The 25,033-nt window shown below is 36.1% G+C and overlaps 1 protein-coding gene across 1 annotated transcript; it reads right to left on the bottom strand.

Annotated features, from left to right (window-relative positions):
- Window positions 1-1,844: 1,844 nt before the first annotated feature.
- On the bottom strand, window positions 1,845-24,729 carry LOC135154195 (alpha-1,3-mannosyl-glycoprotein 4-beta-N-acetylglucosaminyltransferase B-like). Its single transcript, XM_064099515.1, has 7 exons — window positions 24,603-24,729; window positions 23,370-23,500; window positions 15,625-15,732; window positions 14,248-14,441; window positions 10,470-10,636; window positions 8,038-8,150; window positions 1,845-6,263 (listed from the first exon to the last, which is right to left on the bottom strand). Exons 1-7 carry the CDS (start codon window positions 24,727-24,729, stop codon window positions 6,234-6,236), a joined length of 870 nt encoding a protein of 289 aa, XP_063955585.1. The 3' UTR covers window positions 1,845-6,233.
- Window positions 24,730-25,033: the final 304 nt, after the last annotated feature.

Below are 25,033 nucleotides of genomic sequence, written 5' to 3'. Positions count from 1 at the left end.
TGTGGTCTCTTTGACCAATCAGAGTGCAGTATTCTTGTTTTCAAGCTGCTTTATGTACTTGGCCAATGAAAAGTGTGATCTTGACCCTAATAAAACCAATTCTTATTTTGAAACCTATACCATTTTAAAGCATACATATTCAGCTTCATCATGATCTAAAAATCATTTGGGCTCAAACAAAAATAAAGTGTGAAAATAGCAGCTTTTGTCAGGTGAAAATAATTATTTTGTAGCATATATTAGATCAAAATTTAAACCTACATTACAAAATCTTTGAATAAATTCAAACACATGGCCTGAAAGAATGATTCTTCTCCTTTACAATGATACCAAAATCATGAAATTTGATGCACAATTAGAGCAGCAATAACCGAATGAAAAGGTGTTTTGGTCCGCATCAAGCTCATTAAATATGCAAAACATCTCAAGTCATGAATATCACTTGGATGAAAGAAGCCACTTTCTTGGGACCTGCCGACTGACTGTACATGTACTAGATTTTCAAGGGGTGCTGCTTATGGCGAATAATACACGCAGCAACCCCAAGGTAAAGAACATGTACCGTAAGCTTCTTATCTGAAGCAAAAAGAAAAAGAAAAAAAGGAAAACCCCACAAACTCATGACATTACAGAAATCCCATTATGATGTCATCAGGGTCACGACTGATGTCATAATGATTATATTTTTTTTACATCATCAGTGATATTGAGTGACATCATAGTTCAATCGACTGCAACTCTGGACAGGTCAACGAACGCAGCCCTTGTCATAAAGGATTGCTATTCGGTACATTATTCTTTTTTGTTATCAAACACATATCGAAACCTTCACAGCAAAAGATGCGGTGTTGATTGGTGTACTGTACATAGAGAACCACACAGTCATTTTAATCTTGTGTTGATTATTTGGTGTTAGTCAAACACCTTTGGGTGGTATTACAAAACCATTAATTGGTACTGTAGTTCTCTTTGGTGTTATGTTCAAACTCAAGGGTGTAATTTTAAATACCTTTGGGTGTGGTCCTATAGGGACACCAACTGGTGTCAGTATTAACACCCCAGACTGCTAAACCTTAATACCTTGACACCTACACTGTAATGTACAGGGTTAAAAGGGCTTTACGGTGTAATGTAATGTGTACATGTATGTTGACTAAGAGCATACTGTATATCAAGACTGCTAAACCTTTAATATGTTGACACCTTATGTACAGGGTTAAAATGTCTTTACAGTGTAATGTATTGTGTATGCTGACTATAGAGCATACTGTATATTAGACTGCTAAACCTCAATACACTGTACGTGGACACCAAATGTACAGGGTTGAAAGGGCTTTATGGTTTAATGTTTTGTGTATGTTGAATAAAGAGCATACTGTATATCAGACTGCTAAGCCTTAATATGTTGACACCTTATGAACAGGGTTAAAAGGGCTTTACGGTGTTAGACTATCTGATTATATTCAAAAGTTAGCTTAAAGAGAAAGAGAAGATAAGGGAGAGAAAGAATGAGATTTGTTAAAATTGTAAATCAACTAAACTAATCAAACACACAAGCAAATAAATTAACAATGAACCATTCATTACAAATTATACTAATATAATTTAACAATTATATCTACAAAAATTCAAATTGTATAAAATTATCAGCTTCCGTTAAAAGAAAAAAGAAAAGAAAGAACTAGCAGAAAGCTAAAGAACGATCATTGCACATCATTCATTTAAGATCATTAACAGAAAGATGACAGGATGAACTTCAGAGAAAAGTACTGTAGATTTGAGACTACATGATCTTAATCTTCTACAACTTCACAATTACAACCTTGAATTTTCAAACAGGTGGATAGACAAATACTTATGATTTATTTAGAATATTAACAATTTTACACTCAAAACAACCAAGAATCTCAATCAGGCATTGCAAGGATCAAGAATAATTAATGAATAATCAATAACACATACAGATAATACTTTTTATCAAAAGGTACAATTAATTTCATCACACAGCAACATTGAGATTCACACATATACAATACAATATCATCTGTGTACTGCCCAACAGAAATTTGGATAGGATAAATACATTTATGAACCAGTACATAACACACTGTATGGGTAATGACTACATATTATCAACATGGATTTCTTACAGTCTAGGTGCTTAACGGAAAGCAGGAAACCGGGTTTCACTGTTTTTTCTCCAGTATATTCTATTCAAGTCATCTAGATTTCTTTTTTAATAGCCATTATGAAAAGTTCACACAAAGTTGAGCAAGAAGGCCCAATAATATCAATGTCAAAATCTATTATTATTAGTACTAATTTGAGTGTCACAGGACTAGCCTAGATGCTGCATTTGGGAGAACAATATGTCTCTAAGCTGTGTAGCATTCAGCTTAAGCCGGATGAATTTGTCATGTCGGTGCAAGAAAACCTTTATCAAAGAAGAAAAAAAGAACACCCTTATCAAAACATTTTTTTAGCATTTAATCGGTGCAGAAACGCCCTTATGCAATGCACTTAAGCGTGCTGCTACGGGGTGTTTTTTTTTTAGCACACGCGATGTGCAAAAGTGTGGTGTTAAGGGTGTTGTTGCACCAACATGACAAATTGTCAAGCCCAGTGTTCCTACTAAATTATCAAAATCAAGTTCCACAGAAAGATATATCAAGATTTGTTTATTAGATCAGGGGCCCGTCTTACAAAGACTTGCGATTGATCCGATCAATCACAACTATGGAAAGCCAGCAAAGTCAACATATAAAATGCATGTTTGCTCAATTTTTTTTCTAAATATGAATATATATCCATAAATTTATTGATTTTTTGACAGTTCGGTGTGTTCTCCTTTGTTTACAAAGGGCATTTTCACACTTCCTGTAGAACAAATTATGACACTGATGGATTTCCATAGAGATGGAAATCCATCCAATATCATTATTATTACTCCAGGAAACTTGTACAATCTCCTTAACACTGAATCTTCAAGAGAACAATAAATGTATAAATACACATATTCATATCTAGAAAATATTTTGAACAAACATGCAGTGTACATGTAGATGTTGCTGGCTTTCCATAGTTGTGGTTGATCAGGGGCCCGTTTCATAAAGGACTTGCAACTGTTGTAACTTTGCCATAATGGCAACTACCATGGCAACAGGGCTCAGCAGCCAATCAAAATCAAGGTTACATGTACCATGGGAGTTGCCATTATGGCAAAGTTACAACAGTTGCAAGTCCTTTATGAAACGGGGCCCTAATCAATCTTAACTCTTTGATAGTCAGGGCCACGATGACCTTGCATTAGAAAGGAATAGATTAGAATTTCTCTTGTGATCTTTGTTATGTTTCCCTTTACTAAATCTCTACATGAGGGCAGGCTAGATACAGATTCACTCATTAGTTTGTGCACAAATCATTACTGAGATGCCTAAGTATGTTTGCAATCTACTGTGTGTGAACGATTCAAGAAGGATTTGATCTCAAATCGCAGAAGAGACTTGACTCAATACTATTAGTGTCAAATTTGTGATCAAAACATATTAAAAACAAGTTTCCTATTTTTTCTTGGATGCATATATGTATAGTATAGCAAAACTACTCCATGTAAAATCAATCTTGGTCCAGAAACACTACATGCTCAATACGAAGATGAACGGTGAATGATCAATACAGTCAAAACCCGGACAAGGCACTTCAATTTGACCCTTTCACGAAATATGTCACCTTGTAGGAAGAAAGGATATGGACGAAACCCACAACACTACCTGCATTGTCTATAGGTATTTTCATCTAATCGTCAAACACATCTACCTAACGGAAAGCTAACACTTCCCAACTCTGGGACAATCACAAAATAAATACACTCGGTCAATCCATATAAAGGGGCATACACAAATTGCCATTTTAGACGGCAGTTCACGGCGGTTTACTCCTGAAGTTCAGTCGGAGCCCTCTATGACGGAGTTTGCCAATTTGTTTCCAAAGGGTTACAACATGGTTGCGTATTGCTTTGTTAGGCAAACACAGTTCAAAAGATATTGTGAGTTGGTCTAACCTAATGAAAGAAAATTAGCCAAACTGTATCATAACAGGCTCTGATTGAATGCAACTTCGGGGGGCAACCGCTGTGAACCGTGACATAAACCATGTGATTGTCCCTTTACTATATTTAAATTTAGGTTTATTCATTTCTGTACCTGACACATCCATCTTTATCTATGGTACATGTTGCGATACAGTTGACACATTGAAAAGAGTGCATGGTACATGCATGTGTTGTTTCAAAGGAGATGAATGCACATGCAGAAAAATGGACTAATGAATTCTGAAATTCCCATAAGCTTTGTATAGGAAATGTAATATATGTTTTATGAAAGCAAAAACAAAAGACAAAGAAGGACAGAGGGAATAAGATTTTAATCCAACGTGATAACAGTATTTTCTGTAACATATGGAACATTATGCACGATAATCAAATGAGCATTAATTGACATCTTTGCAATGAATATATACCCTGATTTTTTCAAGAACAAAGATTACAAAATAACTTAGGCCATACATAAACTTCAAGTCCATTACACACATGTATGTGAAGCATCGAATGGGACGTCAAACACTTAAAAAAAGACTTGAGAGGAACTTGAAAGGTAAATGTAGTGTATGGCAAAATAAGTCAGGGTTGAGAACCACACCTCTGCCACATACACATATTTTTAATAACCAATGCAATCATTTTCAAAAATTAATTTAGAAACTTTAATGTCACGATGGGACTTCGTTATGCTTTTTCTCAGGAGACTAAAAGTTATAGAACAGATAGAGGAGATACTTGATAAAGAAAAAAAAACGGGCATGAGGAATTTTTCTCTCTCATTCAAATAAACTTTTTGTTGGGGTAAACTTGTCCTTTAATGTGATCCAATATATGATGGGGTTTCCAAACTTTGCGGACATATGAAAAATACCCATCAGGCTAAAATTTGTTCACAAATATAAATATTCTACAACTCCTGTAGACTCATTTATTTGGCACCGACTCTGCTTTACTGGGAACAGGTGAAAATGCCCCTGTAAGTGGTAAATTACATGGTTTTCACGTCATCAGATACTTTGAAAATTATTATTCCAATTTACGAAAGAGGCCTGCGATAAACATGTCATTCAAGGGTTGTTTCTGAAACTTGTATTACACAGACATTCAAACTTAAATATCAAGTTTCTGTTGATGGTAACTCCTGTAGGAACTTGACAGAACAGCTTTTGCTGGTAAACGCCAAGCTGGTATACAACCAATTAATAATAATAATAATAAAAATTGGATTTATATAGCGCTTTTTCCAGAGGATACAAAGCGCTCGAAGATATTTTACTTCAGGTTAATCAGTTATAGTGGCTGATGACAGATACTACTCTCGCTTTTTTTAATCAAAGTGGAGACAATGGCAGAGTGGGGATTCCAACTCACAACCTTGCGATTATGAGTCCAATGCTCTGACCACTGGACCAACATACAGTAAACAAATATATCAGGCTTTGAAAAAGTATAATGGAATTATTTATCCGAGGTTGGTCTGGCAATTACTATTTTTCCCCCGAGGGGTGAAGCTTCGAGGGAAATATAGTAGTTTTGCCAGTCCAACCGAGGATTAATAATTCCCACTATGCTTTCGAAGGAAACACCTGATATATTTGTTTTATTTCCTACTTTTGATAATTCAGAACCAAAATCTATGCGTTGAGCTTGAAGAATCTGGTTAATTGCGTTGAATGACCTATTTTTCTCCAAGCCACCGCGCTCAGCGGAACGCGGATTGTGCCTGTGCCGACGCATACCCGGGACAGAGAGCTCGCTGACCGGTGCACCCGAGAGTTTAGCTAAACATCCAGTTTTCTGAAATAATGACGTCAGAACATCGGTATAGCGAAAAATATATCAAGGTCTGACGTCACACAACATCGTAGTTGAAATATATTTGGTCACATGATGGTATTTGAACCAATCACTATACAGGATTTAATCTACATGTATGTAGGATATAATACATCATATTGGACTGTCCTCTCTATGAGTTGCACTGGATAGCCACGAGGGTCATTCACATTTCATGTGATACACAATACACACTTCTTCTAAGCACATATAAATAATGTCACAGTATGCTTTGCTTAGATACTCTTAAAAATAACTGTTGGCCGGAGGGGAGTTCTGACAAGAATCAAAGCTGTCGTCACCTCTTCTTCTTCTCAACAATATAAATCTGAAACATGAGAGAAATCAAGGATAAAATTTCAATTTCAATTTATTAATAATTCATGAAATGCAAAGCAGATATATACAATAATATGTGGATGGGGAAGAAAGGTAGACAGAAGATAGGGACAAATAGAGCAAGTGGGCAATACATGTATGATATGAAACAATGTTAAATGTAATTATTTGAGAGAAAAATGGTGTAAGAGAGAAAATTTATAGTGGTGGAAGAAAGAAAGAGTGAAAGATATAATAAATTCATAATTATTATTACTATTATATATATATATATATATACAGTGCATCCCACAAAAAACGAAACCGAGATTTATCGATGATTTATCATAACTTAATCGCAAATACAATAGACAAATGACCTACCATTTTAAAGCTTAGAATCTCCTCTTTCATCTGAAATTACTTAGATTATTTCTCATTCACGCATGAGTGAGCAAAAACAATTTGAAAAGGGGATACCAAAAAGTCACTTGGCAGGCCGTATCTGGGTTTTAAAAAGAAAACCACATTTTTAAAAAGTTCAATATCTGCTCTTTAATTTGATACCTCAATCACAGAAAATGGTCAAGAAATAACAAAGTTCTGGTTATTTGAAATAAGGCTTGAATTTCAATAATTTCATAAAATGAAGAGGTTTTACAGGCTAGCGTTCAAACTCACTCGACACTCTGTTTTGTTGACGATCAGCCATGCATTAAGTCTTTTGTTACCGTGCGATAGCTTCAGTGGGAAACCGGTGAAAACACGTTTATTTAATGAAATTATGGAAATACAAGCATTGTTTCGAGCGATCATAACTTTTTTACTACTTGACCATTTTCTGTGATTTAGATATTGAACTTTTTAGTCATGTGATTTTCTTTTTGAAATTCAGATACCCCCCGCCAAATGAGTTTTTGGCATCCTTTCTTCGAATTGTTTTTGCTCAATCATGCGTGAATGAGGAATAATCTAAGTAATACCAGATGAAAGAGGAGATTCTAAGCTTTACATTGGTACATGTAGGTCATTTGTCTACATGTATTTTATTTATGATTAAGTTATGATAAATCATCGCTAAATCTCGGTTTCGTTTTTTCTGGGACGCACTGTATATATATTTATACACAAATACATTCCTAAAAATAAATCTTATAAAAAATAGGAATACATATAAAAAATTTCCTTTTAACAAACAAAAGATAAAGCAAGGCAGCAGCTAGATTGTGTCTTGCCGACCCGTGACTACATAACATGAAGGTTTCCTCAAGTACATCTCTAACCAAGTTGACGTCACAAGAAAGTCTTGCAGGTTAACTTAAATGTCTGACTTCAAATGACCTTCACCTTACAATGATACCTCTAATGGCAGCATTACACACAGGTCTCCAAGTGTATCTACAACCCAAGTAAAAATTAGAGATTTGAATGTTTTCAGAAGAAAATAAACCTTCCTCTAAACTGCCATAAATCATTTGGAAATTGCCATAAACCCCTGAATTTTCCAAATTGCCCTAATCAAAATCACTCGGGTCCAAGTAAAAAAGGGTCAACTATTTTGTCCCAAATCCTCTACACTACATTTATTAAATCCATAAGCCTTAGCTGAAGAAAAAGCGATGTGTGATAATTCTTTGACAATTTTTATATGTGTGTGTGTATGTGTGTGTGGGGGTATACATATTGCTTTGTGATATTGTGATAATACCCATAATAAGCAATAGCCAGCAGGCCCAAATCTGAATCACAACCCTCTATATACAATGATGCTGTAGCACACTTACCTCTGACAATATAACCCAGTTCTTGGCTTCTGATAATACATGTAATCTTATCTCTTGCACCGCTCCTATCTTGCTATCTACATTTCCTATAGCACGGCCATCTTCAAATTTACCTGCAATTGCAACAACAGAAATAGTGTAAGAATCCAAACAAACGATTTATTTGAGATTTCATATATAATAAAATTAGAACAAGTGAGTGTCTGACATCATCCATCACCAGGGGAGGGTTTCATGAAAGGACTTGTCAGATGTTTCATCTGACAATGCCTGTTTTATCTTACAGTTACCATACCAACAGTGCTTCTGAGCCAATCAGAATCAAGGAAAGTTGTCAGATCCGACAACTTGTCGCATGAAAATTTTGATGAAACGCTCGTCTCTCAGTGCATATCACTCATAATTTGCATATCAAAGGTTTTTGTGAAAATGAGAGAAAAAATGAAATATCAACTTAATCATTCTATACCCTCTTTCAATAACAATGTTAGTTCTACACTCGTTCGATTTTTCTCTTATTCATTTAAATGAAGTTGTTTGGTTGTCTTGGCTTTTAAAATTCAATAAATCTGCCTCAACATTTACAAATTTCTTGCGGGAATAAATTCATTTTGATTAAATTCAACCATATGCTTGACATCAGCGCTGAAAGAGTCAAAGGAAACCACATCTTAAGAAGAGAAGCAATCTTATTGGAAAGAGTAAAATGAGAGGAAGAATTTAAAACAAGTTTCATCAAAATCGGATTTGAAATAAGCAAGTCTTTTTGTACTTTTTACAGGGATTCTCAAATTGGCTATAAACATGCTTCAGAATAGCTGATTTTGTGGACAACTCTCCATTTGTTTTGCACACAAATTTTCAGATTTCCCCACATTATCTTTCAAATTGCATCTTGCCTCCTTCTGAGCATAACACACGTGTACATGTATGTCATGAGAAAATGTAATTCACACCACATATGTCAAGGTCAGGAGGAGATCATGTAAAAAAATAAAAAGGGAAAAATCTGAAAATTTGTGTACAAAACAAATGGAGAGTTTTCCACAAAATCAGCTAGTTTAAAGCATGTTTGCCTTTTTGAGGCTCCCATAGAAAATACAACAAGACTTTACAAATCTCCATAATTCGCCTATTCTACAACCGATTTTGATGACACACGTCTTTGATTGCTCCTCTCATTTTATTCTTCTGATAAGATTGATTCCCTCTTTGTATTTGCATTTTGGTTTCCTTTTAAATGTAGCTAAAATGATGGCCATATGGTGTAGGAAACATATATTACTCAGAATTCCCCCAAATGCCAGGATATATCAGTATAGACATAGAATTTAATACCCCCTGCCAAAAGAAAAATACTTTTATACATCATGTTCCATTGAGGAAAAAAAAAAAAATTTATGGAAATTATAATACATGATAATATGGAGGAACTGCTCACATATGACATCACAATTAACATTTTAAAGAAATTCTTTGATGACGAGTTTCATCAAACCTTCAAAAATATTTTTCTTTTATCATAAATGAATGCAAATAGCAAACCATTTAATTGGGAGTACTCGATTCAGACTACTCCTCAAGTGCTGCCATTTTCCCCCCTTTATTTTGGCACAAAGCCATGTACATGTATGACACTGGGCAAGAATTGTCATTGCCAACGTTTGGTCAGGCAGGCACAAATATTTGGACTGTGGAGCCGTTTAGTCGAGGAGACTTTTACAGTATCTATCAACACTACATAATCAATTCATATTTTAAAAATATAATTTTGACAGGTTTTTCCAAAAGTGACTTTGGGTGTGTGTGTCTCAACATGCACTGTAACAGGCACTTTCATAAAATGATAGAACTTTTTGTAAGTTAAAAACTCACTTTCTCTTTTGTTTACATGTACTTCACTTCATGATCTACAGTACTCAAGCCATGACATTTCGAGAGCAGCACAATTTTCCATATGGACACGGTGTGTGTTTCATAAAGCTGTTCGTAAGTTAAGGGCGACTTTAAGAACGATTGGCGATCCTTTCTTGTGGTAAATGGTTTCCACCAAAATGTTCATTGGCGATGGTTTAGCACATAGGAAAGGTTCACCAGTCGTTCTTAACTTACAAACAGCTTTATGAAACACCCCCCAGAAAACAGAGACTAATCATTTCAGGAAGTAAGTATTAATCCAGGTTTTGAATCCAGTTTAGTTCCTGACTAGGGAGGAAGGCCGGATTCAGTTCGCACTCACAGAATCCCCCTCCTCTCTTCCATATTGGGTCAGACGTACACATTTCATAATATTTCACACCTAAAAACATTTCTTTTCAATTAATTTCTTTCATAATTCTTGAATAGCCCCTTGAGGACTCTACAGTGTGGATATGGCACCATATAAGTCCAATATATTATTATTTCTGTTTAGAAATATGTTGAATTCTTACCAATTTGAATGAAGCCATCTTCTGTTCTGGGCAGATTCAGCTCGGCCCCATTGCCTGCTTCTAAGATGCCTTCTTTCTTTTCTTGGTGATAGCTTGGTAATACTTCCACAGAGGTATTGTAAAATTTATCGCCCGGGTTCTCCGTATTGCTACTTATAAACCGATACCTGCAAAACAAAATATGACATAGACATAATAATAATAGTAATTATAATGATAATAACAGCAAGAACAAGAATAACAACACCACCACCAACAACACCGCCATCAGTGCCACTACCACCACCACAACCACCACTACTACTACTACTAGTAATGATAATATGCAACATTTACATAGCGCCTAATACAATGTTATTAAGCACTGCATATTAATACCCCCGCTTTAGCATAGCTACTCTGATCAGGTGCTCAAGCATTCAAGGCATTTCATCCTACCAGGTCCCTACATACTGCACCTTAGTGGAGAGTGGCAAATGTAGATAAACGCCTTGCCAAAGGACGCCAGCGTTGCAGTGGGATTCGAACCCCTAACTTTGTGGTTCAAAGTCTGGAGACATATCCACTGAGCCACAACACCTCTACATCAAAGATAAGGTACAGTCAAATCTGTTTTAATTAGCAACCACCTGTATACAAGGACACCCTTTCCATAAAGACCACCAGTGTCGTTTCCCATGAATAGAATTCCCCATTGAAACATGTATTACAAGGAGCTGTTCAAACGGGAGCGTTTCATCAACATGTTTGTCTGACAAGTCAGATCTGACATCTCTCCTTGCTTTCAATTGGCTGAGAAGCACCGTTACTATGGTAACTGCTTTCATGAAATGCTCCCCTCTTCATGAAGACTGTCTTTATTTTCTCCCTTGGGCAGTCTACATAGACAGGTTTCACCATTGTACCATCATGTTAACCTGTTGACCACTTAATTACATCACTCCCATAGGCTTTGTACAGGGGTCACCCCGTTCCAGTACGCAATGAATTAACTCAGATTTTCTTATAATTTGCTTTTTAGACAAGATACTGAGCAAAGGCCCTTTTAACACATAACTTTGTAGTCAAAATCTAAATGACCAATCAAAATCACTGTAGAATGCGCATTTTGGACAAGAGACTAACCAGGAACCAATCAGAATTGTTCTTTCATAAACTTTGTGTTACGGGGCCAAGGGAACCTGCTGAAAGGCAAGGCAGTATTGTACATTGTATGCCCTTCTCGGGGCCCAAATTTGCTGTCATTTTCATGGCAAAAGCAACACCAGTCTTACATTGTAGAATAAAATGAGATGGTATTTGATCCAATCAGATCAGCGCCATACTTACTAAGTAAGTCTCCTTTGGTGAAATATAAGCCTTTAACAAGTATATTTTCATGTTTTCCCTCATCTAAATATGCTCTAAATACTTTTTTTTAAGATGGAGTGAAAAATATACCTTTAGCACATCCAGACTCTTGAAAATATTCACCCATTTCTGCTGAGTTTGGCAATTTTATTTATCTTTTCACTAAATGCATAGTGTAGTACGGCATAACGATTTTTGGACTTTAATATATACTGATTTTTTTGGATTTTTTTAGTTAAGCTTAAGCACGGCACTTTCTGCAACAAATTCCATGTGAATTTTTCTATAGCAAGACTGCTTCAGACTCCAGTTTCATGCCTTTAAAGGCTACTCATTACTGAATCATCAAGTCAAATTAATTTTGTCTTTGGAAAGCATACCTCTGGCAACACTTCGAACAAGCTCCACTTTCGCTTCGAGGAAAGCACTAATTTGAATCAGTCATCGGTTTTAAGAATTGGGATTAGAAAGAAAGCTGTATTTAAAAACATCCATAACAGTTCCAAAAGCTGTGTCATAAGTACATGTACTTCCTTTTTGGCAGTGTTAGGATACGTGTGATGACATATGAGCTAAACCCATTTGCTGCACAATAACATGGCATTGCTGGTGAAGCATTAAAAAATTAGTGGTAGAGATAATAACAAAAGTTCAGGGGCCGATTTCATAAAGAGTTACAACTGTTGCAACTTTGCCATTATGGCAACTACCATGGTAACAGGGCTAAGCAACCAATCAAAATCAAGGTTACCATGGTAGCTGCCATAATGGCAGAGTTACAACAGTTGCAACTCTTTATGAAACGGGCCCCTGATCAATGAACATAAAGTGGGATGTGCAAATATTAAAACAAGCATAACACTGAAAATTTTGTTACAAGTGGAGCGCCTCTGGCAGTCTCACCTGCGTCACGCGATTCAATATAGCAGCAGTGCTGACTTTGAAAACTACTATAAAATAATTATTCACAAAAAACACCATTTATATAATGATACAATACCATGTTCATTGACAATAAATGACATTTGACCTTGATCATGCGACCTAATACTTGTCAGTGATGCTTGATTACCCCTATCTACATTTTATAAATTATATCTATTAACTTTGAAAGTTATGACAGCAATGTAATAATTACCTCCAAAATGGCCAAAGTTCGTTGACCTTAAATGACCTTTGACTTTGGCCATGTGACCTGAAACTCGCATGAGATGTTCAGTGATACTTGATTACTGTTATGTCCAAGTTTTATGAACTCGATCCATACACTTTCAGAATTATGATGGCTCATAATTTTTTCATTTTTGAAATTATTCATCCATGGAATAAATGTAATGATCCAAGGACCAAGGCTGTGGATGCTCTGTTTACTGGCCTCAATGCCCCTCGTCCTCGCCTAGGACACTTCTGGAGCCCGTAACACAAAACTTAGCAATGATCGTAGAACATGTTTCTACGATCGATTCCATTGACTACAATGTACAAACAATCAAAATGAAAATCAAGCATACGATTAATCGCTATCCTTTGTGTTACGGGACCCAGGTGTCCTTTTCATTCTTCCCTTCTGTAATAACTGTATTATTAAAGAGATGTGCCCTAAAGCAAATTGGCCTTCCCCCAAAGGCATGCAATTTGATCCGAGTTCCAGGTGAGAACATGTTTATACATATTATGCAACATGTGACCTTTGGTTACATTTTTCTATTATGGTGATACCATGACATGGTCAAAAGTCCATTGAACCCAAATAAACAAGAACTAGATTATACACCTCAAATTCAAGCCCAATGATCATTAGTGACACATGATTACCCAGCTACATGTATGTCCAAGTTACCTTACTAAAATGGTCCATTTTGAAGTTATGATGACATGTTAAAAACCATCGAAATCATTATTCTGATTAGATGTTATCGGCTTGACATGCAGCACTTGACCATTTATCATTAAGATTTAACTCACATGCTACATGTTTACCAGCATAAGGTTTTGTCTCATCCTGTAATAATAATGTCTATTTATATAGCGCTGTTACTATGTGCATATACTCAACTCCGCTTTGATACGTGGTATCATATTATTACCCTGGCCGTAGCTGAGCCGCCATATTGGCGCTAAAGCGTCAAGGAATAAATCCTACCGCGTACCCATTCATCTCACCTGGGTTGAGTGCAGCAGTGTGGATAAATTTCTTGCTGAAGGAAAACACGCAATTGCTAGGATCCGAACCTACAACCCTCTTTTTGAAAGGCAAGAGTCAGAACCACTAGACCACGACTCGCCCACACTAGACCACAACGGGCCCACGTAATGTAATGTAATAAAATGAAAAAAATAATGATAAGCTTTGGCTTATTACATGTACTTCTGAACAAGGCTTAACATTGATGATGGTGGAGAACTATCTCATGAAAGAAATACTCACTGTTCTATAACAATAGGGGTATTGAAATGGAACTTGACCTGGTCCCCCGCCCCTGGTGTATTTCCCCAGAAGATGTCCTGGCCGGTGTAGGCCTTGTCTAACGTGTAGCGTAGGTAATGCCTGATGGTCGACGACACCTCAGCTGGAGGGTTGGTGTGCTGCGGTAGCTTCATGCCTTTCTTAAAATCTCTATCCTGCGGGTTTCAAGGAAGCTCAACTACGTTATTAGTGTAACTTAATGGGTGGTTTTTCACAAACTTGGGTCCTGTTTCATAAAGACGTGTTTTAATAACAAATACATAATTTCTATTGCAAGTTTACTATCAGCCAATCTGATCAATTGATTTCAGTAGCTTTAAACTGTGATTGTAAATTGTTATTACAACAAGCTTTATGAAACAGGCACCTAATCCTTAGTGACCCTTTCCTGGGGCCCGTTTCATAAAGAGTTACAACTATGGTAGCTTTGCCATTATGGCAACTACATGTACCATGGTAATGAGCTCAGCAGCCAATCACAATCAAGAATTCCACTGAAGTTACAATAATGGCACAAAGTTACAATAGTTGCAAGTGTTTGTGAAATGGGCTCCTGGGTGCCAAATCAGATTTTCAGCGGATATCTGGGCCCCGTCTTACGAGTTGCGACTGATCCGATTACCCATAACTATGAAAATCCAGCAACGCCAACATCGAAAATGAGGATTTTATTCAAAATGTTTTCTAGATTATAAAATGTATTCTCATACATTCATTGTTGTCTTTACAATTCAGTGTGCTCCTCTGTCAGTTACAAAATCATGTGTAAACTTCCGGTACGAACAAAATTATGACAATGATGGATTTTCATACAGTTGAAATTGATCGAAACAATCACAACTCTCTCTCTAAGATAGGGCCCATCTTAGTAGATTAAAAAATCTCTTTTTTTTACGAGCATCTGCATGGAATATCAAACATTTTCATAGATTTTACGAGAATTCTTCGATAGATTTTCTTCAAACCTTCGCCAACATTTTTCTATACTTCTTTCTGCTTTTTTTTCTTAAACCAACTCGACATCAGAGTGATTTTCCCATTTAAAAGTGAAAGTTAAAGGTCAAGTCCACCCCAGAAAAATGTTGATTTGAATAAATATAGAAAAATCAAATAAGCATAATGCTGAAAATTTGATCAAAATCAGTCTCCTCATTTGCATACCGACTAGGATGTGCATATAACTGTTTTGTGATATTAAGCAAAACTTAAAAATGTCATAACTTTCTTATTTTACATCCGATTTTGATGAAATGTTCAGTGTTATGCTTGTTCGATTTTTCTCTTTTTATTCAAATCAACTTTTTGTTGGGGTGGACTTGTCCTTTAAGAGTGGCTTACTTTTAATTTTTGTAGCTTTCCTTTGAGTGATGAATGCAGTCCTATATGTTGAAAGAGAGAAGGCTTGTAGCGTATCCTGTAAGCAGCTTTCTGTCTTCCACAATGTTTCTAAAAAGAGAAAAAGTATGAGAAAGAAACAATTCGTATTCAGATTATTGCTACATGTTTGGAGATCCACACTGTAAATCCTTTCAATTGGCTCCTTGTATTACTTATACATGTAGCATGCCTTTCACAAAAAAGGTCCAAAGCACACTGTGGTGAAGTGTAAAGCTATAACCCTACACACCCCCTCTCTTTAAAGTGATAGGTCGTACCCCTACACATTCCCTCTCTCTAAAGTATTAAGCTACAAACTTACACACCCCTCTCTTTAAAGTGTAAGGCTATACCCTTAACACTCCCTCTCTTTAAAGTATTAGGCTGTTAGTACCTTGAAACACCCCTTCTCTTTAAAGTGATAGGCTATACCCCTAAACATCCACTCTCTTTAAAGTGATAAGACTATACCCCTAAACACCCCTCTCTTTAGAGTGTTAGGCTATACCTCTAAGCACCTCATTTTTTTACAGTGTTAGGCTATACCCCTTAACACCTCCTCCATGCCACTGGGGAAAGAAAGGGAGTAATCTGGGTCTTCATTTGATGGATGTACAGTGACATCCAATGGTGATAAGAGTCACTGCCCTTGCCAGATTAGGCTGTGTTCAACTTTTCTTTCACCCTTCAAAAACATATTTCGTAAGACCTTTTTGAAACAAAAAAATGAGTGTGCATTCAGGCGATATTTCATTAAAGATATAAAATACCAGTTGTGGTAATGATCTCAAATAGAATCTAATAAAATGACTACCCAAGTGTTTGTATGTCCAGTTATAATTAAGAAAATATATGCCAAATGGCTCTAGAAAAAAGTGCAATTGCTGAGAAATGAGAAAAATAAGCACGGAATTTGACAAAATGTCGGGTATTTATCCAAACAATATTAATACACTTTCCCACATATGTCTTTTTGTATAAGTGATCATCAAAATTATTGATTTTCAAGCTAAGATTTCATGATTTCACAAATAAAAGTTTATTTCAAATTACCAGAACTAATGTAGATCTACAATATGATAATATGGTGGCATTTAACCTTGACTTTAAAGACTTTCTCATAAAATAATTGTTTGCTGCAACCACTTTATTTTACCTTTAAACGGTTTGATTATGTATCCCAAGTTGACCTTTTCTTCCTGTGTCAAACTCAAGAGACTCTGCTTTTATATATTAACTCTGCATTCATCAGAACAACGTCCCTACAAAGCGTTTTACCGAAGTGTTATTACCCCAGTCATTGAATCCTAGCATGCCTGCACACAATGTATGCACTTTCTCCACTCCCTGGGGAGCATCCCAATGAGAGTTAAAAGACTCCATTGCTAGACATACTCCATAGGCTTTCGCCTGACATAACCATGTTTGCCTGCACACAATGTATGCACTTCTTCCATTCCCTGGGGAGCAGTTCAAAGGCCCCATTGCTAGGCATACTACATAGGCTTTCGCCCGACATAACCATGTTTTTTGCCTATTGCAGTTTGATTTGTGACTCTTAACGTTGAAAAATAAAATGGATTGAATACACCCTCAATTGATGTGTTAGGCCTACGGCCATAAAACAAGGTGACAGGGTCAACCATATTGATGACTTTCTATGTCATTCGGTCATCACAAGTTATCAATTTCATGTAGAGCCCTTTCTTCAAAGCAATTTTCAAAGATATCCTCTCTCTCAAAAAATGTGATTTACTGGTTCAAAATGATTTCAAGGAAAAACAAACACATCATACATGTAGCTCAAGATCACCTTGTAGATAGGAGCATTTCATGAAAGGTGTTGTCAGATATTTTATCCAACAAGTCCCATTTAATCCCACAATTGCCATAGAAACAGTGCTTCTCAACCAGTTAAAATCAAGGAAGTTGTCAGATCTAACGATTTGTTTGACAAAAACTGCTAATGAAATGCTCCCTAGAAATATAGGCAACACTTTTTCTCGGCTTTTGCCTCTTACATGTATCTCCTCTTTGAAAAAAATGAAAATAGTAGTATTAACTATTATTATTTTATATTATTTTAGTATTTTATAATTTTGACAGCATAATCACTCAATACTGCACAAATGTGAGCTTCGAATTACTCATCCATAATACAGAATTTTGATTATGTGTCGATATTTAGTCATACTGTGCCATGAGCTACATGTAGGTTGTGAAGTCTATTGGAGCGTTGCAAGAAACTTGCGATCAATTCCAAGTCTATTTTTGGTCACTAAATCAATCATAAGTTTTGAAATTAATTGCACATTTTGATTGCTAATCTACTTCTTGAAACAAGCAGTGTAATATGATTTGCTACAGTTGAATTAGGTCTATCAATCGTATAATTGGAACAGAATATTTGCAATTGATTTCAAATATTTTCTTGCAACACCCCATATATCTCCCTATCATGATCTTCATGTACATGTACATGTATGACCTTGATAGAGAATAAGGCTAAATTGCACATCAGGTAGCATTCGTAATGATTAATGAGACTGTGACAGATATGCAATTAATAGCACTTCAAATAACAATGGATTAGAGTCATGCCATCTGGTTCACTTTAAATTTCTCTCACACAAAACTATGCATTTCATATCACATGACTCTTACAGTCCTGCTTTCATGTGCAGTGTCTCAAGGAATTATTTGTACAATTAAAAAAAATACTAACTTGGCTATAATCTAATGAACGATTTATCCTACATGTATGAAAGTGGAAAGTATAGCCTAGTATGTTTTGCACCTAATTCCAAATTGCGATCAGTCATGTATGAATGATTATGAATCATTATATTTCGCAATAATGCGAATTTCGGACCTTGCTGTGATCATTGAAGAGTGGCAAGAAGCGCTTCAATGAATGATCATGATAATTTCATATTTTTTCTGAGAGATGAGATGATATGCTTTTATTTGATATACAATTCTTAGTATTTAAATTGGTATTAAACATTTCACAAAAGAATTCAAACAACTTGATTGTAGCGGCATGAATATAATTTGGTATATTTGCCATTATCATGTACTGTTTACATGCATGTATCTTGTATACAGAGTCAGTGGAAAAAGAAAGTAAAAAACGTCAATGCAAGATTGTACACAGCGCATTGCTTATTGTGCTCCTTGATTCCAAGAAGTCCAGGAGAAGATGAGTCATGTGGGTGAAGCATCACCCAAAGTATAGAACAAAGAAAGTAAGATTCAGAAGTTGCAAAGATTCAGAAGAAGATAGTCAAGAAATTATATTTATTCCTAAATAAATTGTGAAATTCTCCAGGATTGCAAACAGTTGGTAAGTTTAAATTGCATTATTATCAAAGTTTATATATGTGCTGTCAATTATACCATAATACTGGGTTTCATAAGTCATTCACATTTATGTAATTTTGGCTCAAATTTGAGTGATGGAATTTGGCATTTTGCTCTCTATCGAGCATTACTTCATAATGCATACCTGCCAACCTTTGATAATAAAAAATCAGTATCAAAGCCACGAGGGCCCCGAACGGGTCGCGCGCGAGATGGTTTCCCCCTCCCATGGTAGGGACTCTGCATTTTCTGCATGTAAAATTAGCATTTCTCTACCCCTTTTAAAGCAAATTTACCCTATTTACCATACCACAGGATGACCTACATGTAACGTTAGTCTACTTATATGTAATATAATATCATTTGTCAATTAAACATTAAAACAAAGGTCTTGAAGATATCACGTTTGTGACAAAAAATACACCCAGTTTCATTCAGGTGTGATTTGTTTTCATTGAAATCTATATAGACTTAGGAATAATTTAATTTTTTAATAAATTGTGAGGCCCTCTATTGTTGGAAAGTTTCTGGAAAGATTCTCTTTTTAATCAGAAAAAAAATAATTTCAAGAATACAATTGAGTTTTGGGCCAAGGGATATTTTGTATCATTAATTCAGATTCAAGTTGGCCTACTGTATTAAAAACTGAGTGCAAAAAAATCTAACATTTATTTATCATTTATATCAAGTCTATCATATGCATCAAAATAAGCCAAACATTGTCATCTTATTCATGTTTATATTTCACCACACAGGAGTAGTGACTGAGGACAAGGTTATATCATAAACTTTATTAGATAAGTGCTTGTTGGCATAAGAAAGCAGATTTTCAGCCATGACAAAAACGGAGCCGAAGCTTACGGCGGCATACGCCCGACCCGCAACCACCACTGCACTTGCGGTGCGCCGGTGAGACTGGGAGGCTGAGGCGCAGCAACTCGGGCGCCGGGAGTTTAGGCAAGCGAAGCAAGTAGATTTGGCGTTCAGCTCCGATGGCTCAACTTGACTCGAAAGTTGATAATTTCCTTTCTTTCTCACAAATTTGACAATTATTCGAAAAAATAAAGTACAGATCAATTTTAACATTGCGTAGGGATAGATCTAACTTGAGTAACTGCAGCAGAGCCTCCCCATGTGCACGGCGCGGCCGGCCAAGCGGCCGGGTAATTTAAGCAGCCGGTCAGCAGACTCATCAATGATATTACCAACACACTCTAGACACCAAAACACGACTCATTCACTAACTCATTCCACAATACAAAATCATCCGGCGAAAAGGGCAAAACCTCGAATAAAAAGTGAAATTTTCTTACTAAATCACCATATTTCGCGTCAAAAATATCACCATCGTTAATTCTATACATCGTAGTTAGGAAACAAGGGGTCTAAAAAAGTGAATTTTTCACGGTTTTTCCGATGTTCGTGGATTTTGAAAACGTGTCCTCACTGAAAACTGGCACTTTCGCGAGCCGATGTCAGCCGCCATTTTGTTCTGGAAGTCAACGCTAATATCGGCCGCGCGCTGCTCGTAATTTTCACATGCAATTGCAATGGAACTGTGCACTTAGCACTTAGCCGTGCGCTCCAGTTGTTTATGCGTTAGTCGTATGTTACAGCCGCTTATGCGTTAGTCGCATCATACAGCCGTTTCAATAATTTCAACACTATATTGATTGACCCAAAAATCGGAATTTCGGTTTAAAAATTCGGAATTCGGAATGGAGGCTAAAAAATCGGTATAATTCCGCCAAAATCGGAATGGTTGGCAGGTATGCATAATGTATACATGTACACACAAACCAATAGAAGGTGATTGGTGTTCAGTCAGATTTAATTACTATTAATATGTTATAAAGAGATAATTATGCTTCGTATTATTGTGTGCTATTATGTTCACATGAACTTATTCTTAATTTGATTACACAAGAAGATTATATTGCATTTATTTTCTGAGAGTGATATATAATGCTCACTTCATTTAGTTGTAAGTAGTCAACTGGTGTTATATATTGTGTAGGGTGGTAGGGTCTCATAGCTTAGGCATGAGATCATTGGGTTATTACTCTATTACTATATTATGTTATTATAAACATATCTAAGTACTGTTTGGTTTAGTTTAAGAATCACATATATTATGATTCATCATGGTTTATTATTATTTAACCAGTTATTAGTAAGTGTCTGTTATATATTTTCTGTTCGCCTATATTAATTTCAGTATTATTTGCTTTAAGGTAATAAGGGCATTAAAGGGATGAAGATGTTTATTAACTATAATTACAATTATTAGGCCAACAAGATAATAAGTTTATATTGCACATATTCAGATTTAATCTGATATTGATTACAGTTATTGATTACCAATTTATTATTGTTTACCAAACAACAATTATTCAACTCAAATAATATGATCAATTATTGAGGTTTCCTTTAATCACGTTAATATCCTTGACCGTTGTATATTGCATTAGTATCATTGAGACTTATTCCCTGTGGGTATATAAGAAGTTATTTACAAGTTATTCAGTCATGTTTGAATTATGTTACTGTTGGCAAATTAATATTAACACTGTGTTTATATGTTTATTTGTTTATTCAGCGAACCGCTCAATTACCGCTCAATTACCGCTCAATCGCTCAATCGTCGTGCAATTGTTGAAGTACTGGTTGTTGACAGTTGATGCTGGTTAAAGGTTTCTTCGCTGGTCGTTGGTTATGTCGACCTAGAAACTTCATTACAAGGCCGTATTTGATGTCAAGTTGTTGATTTATGTGTCGTCATTATTACGGAAGAAGTTGAAGAAGGAATAAACAGACAAGTAACTGTAAAGCTGTTTGAGTCTTCAATTAGCGTGTTCGAACTAAGCAATTAAGAATTTCCACGTGTAGTCTAAGTTAGGCAGCTACATTGATATTTGACTGCAGTTACCTTGACATTTGTACAAGGTTACAATTAGATTAATTTTTCTGATTTAATTTCCTGTCCAAATAAATAAAACAAATGAAAAATTTCATATGAAATGAAAGCATACCGTCTCAGCTCTCTCAATAAAGAAAGAAAGTCATTATCAATGAAGCATTGTAAGTTACGCTTTACTGATCAAAGGAAGGTCTCATATGCATTATCACACTAAATGAATTGTATTAAATCATTCATGCCAGACTGACTACAATTTGCAACTAGGTGAAAGACAAAAGCTATATTTTTCTTTTCCATAGGATATACAATTCATTAGAATTTACAATAACCAGATTGGAATTTTTTGACCCACAGCAAAGTTCTTAATTTCCTTCCTAAATATCATGGGAAAAAATGTCAAGCTCACAATGATAATTCCCATCTTTCCTACAAATTTTTGTTTATATTTGAAGAGGAAGTCCACACTGACATCTAGTTTAATTCTAATAAAAGCACAGAAATTAACAAATTAAAGAATATTTGGCAAAAATCAAAACATTTTGGAAGTTAAATTCTGTGACGTCACATGCAAGCACCACCCTACATATCGTGTGATATATATGTCTCAGAAAGTTGATGCTGATGGCACTGATATATTAAAGGAGAATGAAACTCTTAGAGCAAGTTAGCTTTTGCGAAAGCAGAAAAATCAAAGAATAAGATCAACAAAAGTTTGAGTAAAATAGGACTAGCAATAGAAGAGTTATGAGCATTTGAATGTCGAGATCACTAATGCTATGGAGATCCTCCCATTGGCAACGCAACCAAGATCTATGATATCACAGATGAACAACTTTCCCCGTTTGGACACTGAAAATATACCCCAAGGCCCAAAACATCTCTTTTTGCTCATTCTAATCATATGACAAACGATTCATCAATGATATAATGTTCTGAAACCTCTGTACTTGTCCTCTCATAAAGAGAACACCTCACCTTGTGATAGATTCTATAAAAGTGAGAATATAAGTGAAATAAGTACTAAAGCAATGAGGGAGTTGTACATGTACGTGTGTGACATCACAGATCTTGGTCGCATTGCCAATGGGAGGATCTACATGGCATGAGTGATCTCAATATTCAAATGCTCATAACTTTCTTATTATTCATTCAATCTTCCTCAAACGTTCAACAATATGTTTCTTTGATTTTTCTCTTTGATATGGATTCAGCTGGTTTCAAGGGTTTCATTCTCCTTTAAGTAATCTTAAACCATGTATGGAATTTATATTGATATGAAGGAGACTCCAATGTGATATCACAAAATCAAACTAGGAAATATCCTCATTATTTAAATTTTTAAGGATTTCTCTTAAACCTGATTTTCTGTAGTTTCAATGTTTTTACTAAAAATCCTTATGTCAGGGTCAGTTTATATACTTACAGGATCTTTCTCTGGGTTGCAGACCTTGACATAGAGGATGTGATCAAGGAGCCAATCTATGGGCTTATCCATGTGAAACATCAAGAAGAATTCAGCAACCAAGTTCAGATCACTTGACTTGAAGAGTTTACCTGTAAGAAATTGACAGGATAGTTGTTGATTCATAACACGTTAATAAATCCTCCTCCCCCTCCTCCTCCCCCTCCTCCTCCCCCTCCTCCTCCCCCTCCTCCTCCCCCTCCTCCTCCTCCTCCTCCTCCTCCTCCTCCTCCTCCTCCTCCTCCTCCTCCTCCTCCTCCTCCTCCTCCTCCTCCTCCTCCTCCTCCTCCTCCTCCTCCTCCTCCTCCTCCTCCTCCTCCTCCTCCTCCTCCTCCTCCTCCTCCTCCTCCTCCTCCTCCTCCTCCTCCTCCTCCTCCTCCTCCTCCTCCTCCTCACCATCATCATTAGCTCTCTCTCATTTGTAAATGTATATCAACCATTTACAGTAGTGCATAAAACAGGGTTGCAGATAAAATTTGAAAAAAATGCAGTTTTCATGCTAAATTTCAAGCAAAGGCCTACATGTACATGTAGTATTCATGCTAAAATTACTGATTTTATGGGATTTATCAGATATTGATATTGTTAATAATCGTGAATAACAGGAAATACAAGCAGATCTTTTGTGGAATTTGAAGATAACAGGAAAAGGAAATCCATAAAAACATGTTTTTGAAAAATAATACAAGGTCTACCATATCCATCCAATCAGTGAATATACTTTTGTATTTTCTGATAAAAAAAATCTACCCAGATCAGAAATACCAGGTATTTTTTAAGTGTGAAAGCAAAGGACTTATAAACGGCCCTGAAAGAAAATACCTGTAAGTTAGCAGGTAAAAAAAAAATGACAAGAATAGTTGCAGGGAGCATGAAAAAAACAAACTATAAGGAGCACTTTCAGTGTGAGGCCTTTCTAACGGCCCTGTCACATCAGTCCATGCAAACCTTGCAGGTGAGTTGTGGGCAATCCCCTGCAACTAACCTGCGACAAAGTTTTATGCAAGTTCAAAACTTTCCTGCGGGCAAATCAGACTTGGGTGCGCTCCTGCTGCCTGCAAAATACTGTCAATGGTAGCAAAAAAAAATCACCAACAAGTTATACGGAACACTTGCACGGAACATTGCGACAGGGCCTTAAGATTCGGACAAGTTCTTGTAATTTACAGGTGACCCAAAAGGATTCAGGCTTACATTCTTCTTCCTTTTCCCTTCCTTCCCTTCCCTTTCTTCCCTCGCTCCCCCCTCCCTCCTTCCATCTCTTAGATTCTAATTCTCTCCATCTCTCATTCTCTCTCTTTATCTTTTCTTTTTCTTCCATTTGAGCATTCTATTTTCCCATCTGTCACACCATGACCGCCACATTGCAATATGGTGTCAGAAGATCATCCACATTGGTGATTTTCAATTCTTCCTATTTCTGCAAATGGTCCAATTCTTGCAAGTGGCATACTCGTTTGCATCTTCGCTAATGCCATACTACCGCAAAAAGCAATCACCAAAATTGGTCTTTTCTGGTCAGTCCAATATTCCTAATATATGCGTTCTCCATTCCGAAACATGTATAGACAACCAAGGTGGAATCCATTACATTTTATACTTTTCATTGCAGTTTATATTGTCTA

Source organism: Lytechinus pictus, chromosome 5 (genome assembly GCF_037042905.1).
Source record: "Lytechinus pictus isolate F3 Inbred chromosome 5, Lp3.0, whole genome shotgun sequence".
Classification (NCBI taxonomy): Eukaryota; Metazoa; Echinodermata; class Echinoidea; order Temnopleuroida; family Toxopneustidae; genus Lytechinus; species Lytechinus pictus.
Note: the sequence above shows the minus strand (reverse complement) of the source record. Positions and strands in the feature narration are given on the sequence as shown.

Excerpts from the sequence above, each read along its gene's own strand:
- LOC135154195 (XM_064099515.1), bottom strand. The coding sequence starts at position 24,729 with ATGGAAGAAAAAGAAAAGATAAAGAGAGAGAATGAGAGATGGAGAGAA. Across the intron at positions 10,637-14,247 it reads ACCCCTATTGTTATAGAACA|GTATCGGTTTATAAGTAGCA; the intron begins GTGAGTATTTCT and ends TTTGTTTTGCAG. Across the intron at positions 6,264-8,037 it reads ACTGGGTTATATTGTCAGAG|ATTTATATTGTTGAGAAGAA; the intron begins GTAAGTGTGCTA and ends CTCATGTTTCAG.